Source organism: Channa argus, chromosome 3 (assembly GCF_033026475.1).
Source record: "Channa argus isolate prfri chromosome 3, Channa argus male v1.0, whole genome shotgun sequence".
In the NCBI taxonomy this organism is placed as follows: domain Eukaryota; kingdom Metazoa; phylum Chordata; class Actinopteri; order Anabantiformes; family Channidae; genus Channa; species Channa argus.
Genome location: NC_090199.1, coordinates 16,197,547 through 16,202,882, shown reverse-complemented (window position 1 = coordinate 16,202,882; position 5,336 = coordinate 16,197,547). Strand labels below are relative to the sequence as shown.

The 5,336-nt window shown below is 40.5% G+C and overlaps 1 protein-coding gene across 1 annotated transcript; it reads left to right on the top strand.

Moving 5' to 3' along the window:
• The first annotated feature begins 3,142 nt into the window (after positions 1–3,142).
• On the top strand, positions 3,143–5,336 carry si:dkeyp-118a3.2 (uncharacterized). Its single transcript, XM_067499706.1, has 3 exons — positions 3,143–3,459; positions 4,356–4,470; positions 5,173–5,336. The coding sequence occupies exons 1-3, from the start codon at positions 3,144–3,146 to the stop codon at positions 5,306–5,308; spliced, it is 567 nt and encodes a 188-aa protein (XP_067355807.1). The 5' UTR covers position 3,143; the 3' UTR covers positions 5,309–5,336.

The window sequence follows — 5,336 nt, the reverse complement described above, 5'->3', positions numbered from 1 at the left end:
CATCCATGTAAACACCAGTATTACATACAGTAACACGATAGACCTGAATGTTAGATAACAGTTGCAAACCATTAGACATTACTGTGGTGCTGAAATTCTACCTATAGACACAAGAGTGGTACAAAAGTGTAGAAGAAAAAAAGGTTATATGAATGAAAGAAGAATAAAACAAACCTTGTAGAATACACACGTGTAACATTTGACATGTCCTGCCTAAAACATTAACTCATGGAATGTAAATATTCCTGCGTAAATGTCAGGTGCATCGTGACATTCCTTTGACCTGTTGCCTACCTCACAGTATTTCTGTACTTTGCTCAGATTTTTTTTCTATGTCAAGTCCTAATAGCAGCATCACACACACTCCAAACTCACAGCCCACCTATAATTGTTCTACCAGAGTTCACTGTGTGTGTGAGACATACCACCCAAGCTTCACCATAGCCCTTGTAAGGGTCTCAAAATCATTTAACACTGAAGCGTTGTTTCAACCCCTCCCCCCTCCTCCAGCTCCCTTACAAACACCTGGTGGTACAAAGACCCATCAAGGTGGCAATATTTAACACTGCAATGTTCAATTTTTCACCCTCCCTCATTTCAGAGTCACCTGCTAATACCACCATCCCTGCCCAGGCCCAATTTACTGTCCAACCATCTGCAGGCTACATACTGTGTATCTCCTGTGGTAGTGTACACACTCACATTTGATATTTGACCAACACTGACGGAACAAAAGGGAGTAAAAAGTTGTTTTCCTGTGAGAGACTGGTATTGTTCTGGAGTACAGTTCATCTCTGACAACATGGAGTATGGCTTTTTCAAAGGATTCCTGATGTTTTTCATGATACAACTCTGCACATCTAAAGGTAGGGTGGCATTGTGCATTACATTAATATTATAATTATGCAGTGATAGCTTTGTATTTTGATGGAAATTTAATATGCAAACTGATTTACTTTTTTCCAGTAGCCTTGCATCTTCATTTGATTAGTACTATGCTTGTGCATCTTGATTTCAATTAATAAACAAATAAATGAAATGACAAAGAAACAAACAGTAAATAATTGACATGAAGGGTCAAAGGTATGTATTGGACACTGAGTATCAACAATTCTGCTACCAAATGTGACGTTGCTGTATATTTAAACATGCTAAAACCATAATCCAGGATCCCATTCCTTGACTGCTCAAAATTCCTTGACTTGATTAGTTAATTAAAATAACCACAACATTATCTAACAAATCCTTCCTAGGTCTTTTAACATCCAACCAATCCTCAGCAGTGGTCACCTTTCAAGATGACAAGGCCTTACAGCCTGAACCAGAGGTGGCCCCTGCAAATGTAATGCCTGCAGAGGCCTCTCATGGCCTAAAGGAAGTTCAGCAGGCTGTGCAGGTGGCCTCAGAGCAGGTGGAGAGTCGTGGAGCAGAGGAGGTGCTGAAAGTGCTGATGGAGAAAGTAGTAGAGGCAGCATTGCGGCAGGTTGAAGGAAGGGGTGAAGTTAGAAGAGGTGAGGCAGCAGTGCAGGAAGCAGTCACAGAGAATGTATTAGGGGCTGAGGAAGAAGGGGCTTACGTAAAAACAGAGGTGAAAAAGAAGGAGGTAGAGGGTGAATATATGGAGGCCAAAGGAGAAGATACTGTTGTTGGAAAGCAGACAGCAGAAGTACAGAGGGGTATATTTAGGGATGTAGCTGAGGAGGGGAAAGGAGTTATCAAGTGGGAAGGGGAGATCACAGCTGCATCTATGGAGGAGACCACAACAGGTATAGAAAATGAAGAGAGACAGGGAGTGTTGGAGGTTAGCGATGAGTCTCTAGATACTGATGTCAGTCACAAAGTTGTCAAAGAAAGCATAGTTGCTTTAGAAGAGATAGGACAGGATTTAACAATAAATGAGACAGAGGTGGGGGACAGAAATGAGCAGGTTGTGTTGTCAAAAAGAAAAGGGGAATACGAATCAAACCTAAAACAGGCAGGGGAAACTCCAGCTGTTGTAAAAGTGGCACAGGGTGGGGATTTAGCACAGACAGAGAATGCAAGAGGAAAGGAAGAAGAAACTCAAATAGATGAAAAGGAAAGAGAGGTGATGATAAAGCCTGATAATTATGCGACTAAACACACAGTAGTAGTAGAGGAGGAGGAAGTGGAAAACCTAGTGGATCATGCGGAAGGAGCAGAAGTAGATAAAAAACAAGATCATACAGTAATGGAGGGAGGGGTTGCCAAAGAGAAACAAGCAGAAAGAACAGATGTGACGGAAACAGCAGAAGAGGAAAAAGATGAGGAGAGTGAAATCAGTGAAATATTGGTGAATGAAGGGAGTGACCAGCAAGCTGGAGAAGAAGAAGAGACACAAGTTGCTTTGGAGACTTCAGATGGTATTAAAACACAGGATCAAGGTAAGATACAGAGCTGGTACTGTACTGCATGCACAAATAAATTGAGCTGAAACACACTCCTTTAAAGCTTACAAACAATGTCTGAATTAGGTTTTAGTCAACTTACATGCCCGTTTTATTATTTTAAATCCTGAGCTACCTGAAATGCTGAATAAATTAAATCTTCTCCATATTTGGGTCATAAACACCTAAAACTGCAATTGTATTTTTTTTCTTTGATGATTCAGTTGCAAAAGACTCAGTAGCCTTGGTTGAACCTCCATAGTTTTTATCTTCATTCGCATCAGGAAAATAAACCTCTTACATGCAGCTTATAAGATCCTTTAACACATTTAATAATATTGATTACCAGCCCATGTCTGGAAAAACTAAGGTAAACTAACAACTGAGACAGTAGCTGGTTTACTTATACCAGCTGTGCACTTTGTTTGGAAAATGTGCAAGGTTTTAAAATGTTTTCAGAAATGATTGGTTAAAAAAATGTTTACTCAGAATATCTTGACACCAACATTAATAATTTATCAGTATCAACTATAAAAATTATTTTTAACCCTGGTGATTGTTGTAATGCACGCAAAGACTGATATGTTGTAGCAGATTGTTGCTGAGTTAGCTTACACATGCATTCAAATCATGAGCGTGCATCATTCTACATTTCATAAATCAGTACGACAAATCCTAAACTGTGGCCTCTTGAATTCATTTTCATGTGTGTGTCACATACCAAACGCTCTTCTAGAAATGCTGGTGATCTCTGCCCCAGTACCTAAAGATAGTGCTGAAGCCTCCATGGAGCAAAGCCTGGAGAATCAGGCTCCAACCACGGGTCCATCCCTAACTGGGGTAGAGAAAGGAGAAAATACCCTTGGTGATGTGAAATTCAACCATGGCAATGAGATCATCACCCCTACCAATGACCTGTTGCCACACAGCCATGTTGTGGCCAATCCAACACTTGATGATTTTGTGAGGAAGGTTCTAACTGGACACCCACAGGCAGAAGGGCATGAACCAGGGGAGACCAATGAGCTGATAGAAGAGATTGCTAGAACCAGAGGTAAAATAATACAAGAAATACATTAACTTACTGTAGTTCTAAGTGTGACAATGTGTATTAAATTCATCCATCCATCCATTATCCGTAACTTCTTATACTGCTCAGGTCTGGGGGGGTTGGAGCCTATCTCAGCTGTCACTGGGCAAAAGGTGGGGTACGGCCTGGTCAGGTCTATCTCAGGGCCAACACAGAGAAACATTTACAGACAGACAACCATTCACACCTACAGGCTAATTACAGTCACCAATTAACCTAACATGCATGTCTGTACTGTGGGAGGAAACCATAGTACCTGGAGGAAACCCGGATAACATGCAACCCCCCAGCAGAAAGGCTGCAGTCGTTTGGTGGATTCAGATAAAGATAAATGGAAAATAAATTATAGTTCTCAAGCACAGCTCTAGAACTGGCTGTAAATGTGTTTGCGTGTCTAATAAATGTTCTCCACTTGGGAAAAAAAGAAGATCATTACTGATTCGGACAACAAGATGTGCAGGTTCCTGCACATTTTGTTGTCATGTAAAGCAGTGGTTGTTTTCATGTAAAGCAGTGGAACCGGACAACTACTCACTGGTGATAGATGAGAATTACTTCACACTCTTTCAAGGCCCTTATGCATCACACCCACTTTTAGCTAACATAACTTACAACAGCAGACTATTTGAAAGGTCATGAAAGAAAAGAATTTGAGGAGGAAAAAGAAAAAAAGAACAAAAAAAAGAACAAACGTTTGGAAACGTTTACCATGATAGAAATGTAAAGCTTCCCTTTAGCTGTAACAAAGCAGAATATATTCGATTATGTGTTTTTGAGGGGACAAGTTTCCGTATCTTCACCTCTAAATCCAATGCTTCCCTCTTCTTCTGCTCTCTCTCGTCCTAAATGTATCTGTTCAGAGACGAGTGAGCTGGGCCTGCAGGCATGGAAGATTGGAGCAATATCTGCTGCAGTCTTCCTGGTTTTGGAGACCGCTGTCATTTTCTATGTCCTCAAGTGTCGTAAAAAAAACAGGTAGGCAGCACTGATTTCTGCGCACTTTATATGTGTTAAAAAACGCTGTCTTAGAGCTCCACATTTCTGCTAGACTGAAAGTACAGTCCAAATATTCTTCGCTAATACTGTTCGATTTCTATCCAATATTATTTTTTGGAGCTTGCCATCTATTGTCATAATTTGGAAAGCTGAGATACATTATACACCCAACAGCCTTTATACAAAAATAGATTTCCATTAAAACCCTAATCTTCCTGTACTGTAGCATGAATTTGTGTTCTGGCTCAGTATTTGTAAAGCAGGCTCTTTTCCACTCTTTATTTTTTATGAATGGGAATCAAAATAATACTTTAGTCGGCATTTACACATGTACCCAACACATCCCGGCGCTTTTTCTCTAATAGCTGAAATAAGCCATCTGATTGCTAGCTGTAGTTCAGCAGTGCTACAATCACAGACGGGACTTACAGCTGCGTTGGTACATGATTGCTTCTGATGTTGCCCAAGCTGCAGCTAACATTTCCAAACTGATAAATGGCGAAATGAGAAGCGTGTGCACAGTATTGGTTCAGTATTTTTCTTTTTCCTTCTTTGTTCACAAAAAGTAATGTGCTGTTCTGCTTTTAGTATTTTCCACATGGACAAATGCAGGAAGCAGTTATAAGCTCCAACAGTAATACAGTATCTGAGATTTTCATATGTTTGTATATATGTGTACAGTACACCAGCTCTTCAGCGGGAATGTGAGGAAGGGTGTGTTGAGCCAGAGGAGGCTACTGGAGGGGACTGCAGTGACGACACGCTGCCTGCAGATATGAATATGGATATGGACACTGAACAGTATGTTTACATTTGAAAAATATATATTGGGTGGTAGACACATT

Bases quoted from the DNA above. Each gene is read 5' to 3' on its own strand.
- si:dkeyp-118a3.2 (XM_067499706.1), top strand. From the start codon at position 3,144: ATGCTGGTGATCTCTGCCCCAGTACCTAAAGATAGTGCTGAAGCCTCC. The intron at 3,460-4,355 runs GTAAAATAATAC...GTATCTGTTCAG, and splicing joins AGAGATTGCTAGAACCAGAG to AGACGAGTGAGCTGGGCCTG. The intron at 4,471-5,172 runs GTAGGCAGCACT...ATATGTGTACAG, and splicing joins AAGTGTCGTAAAAAAAACAG to TACACCAGCTCTTCAGCGGG.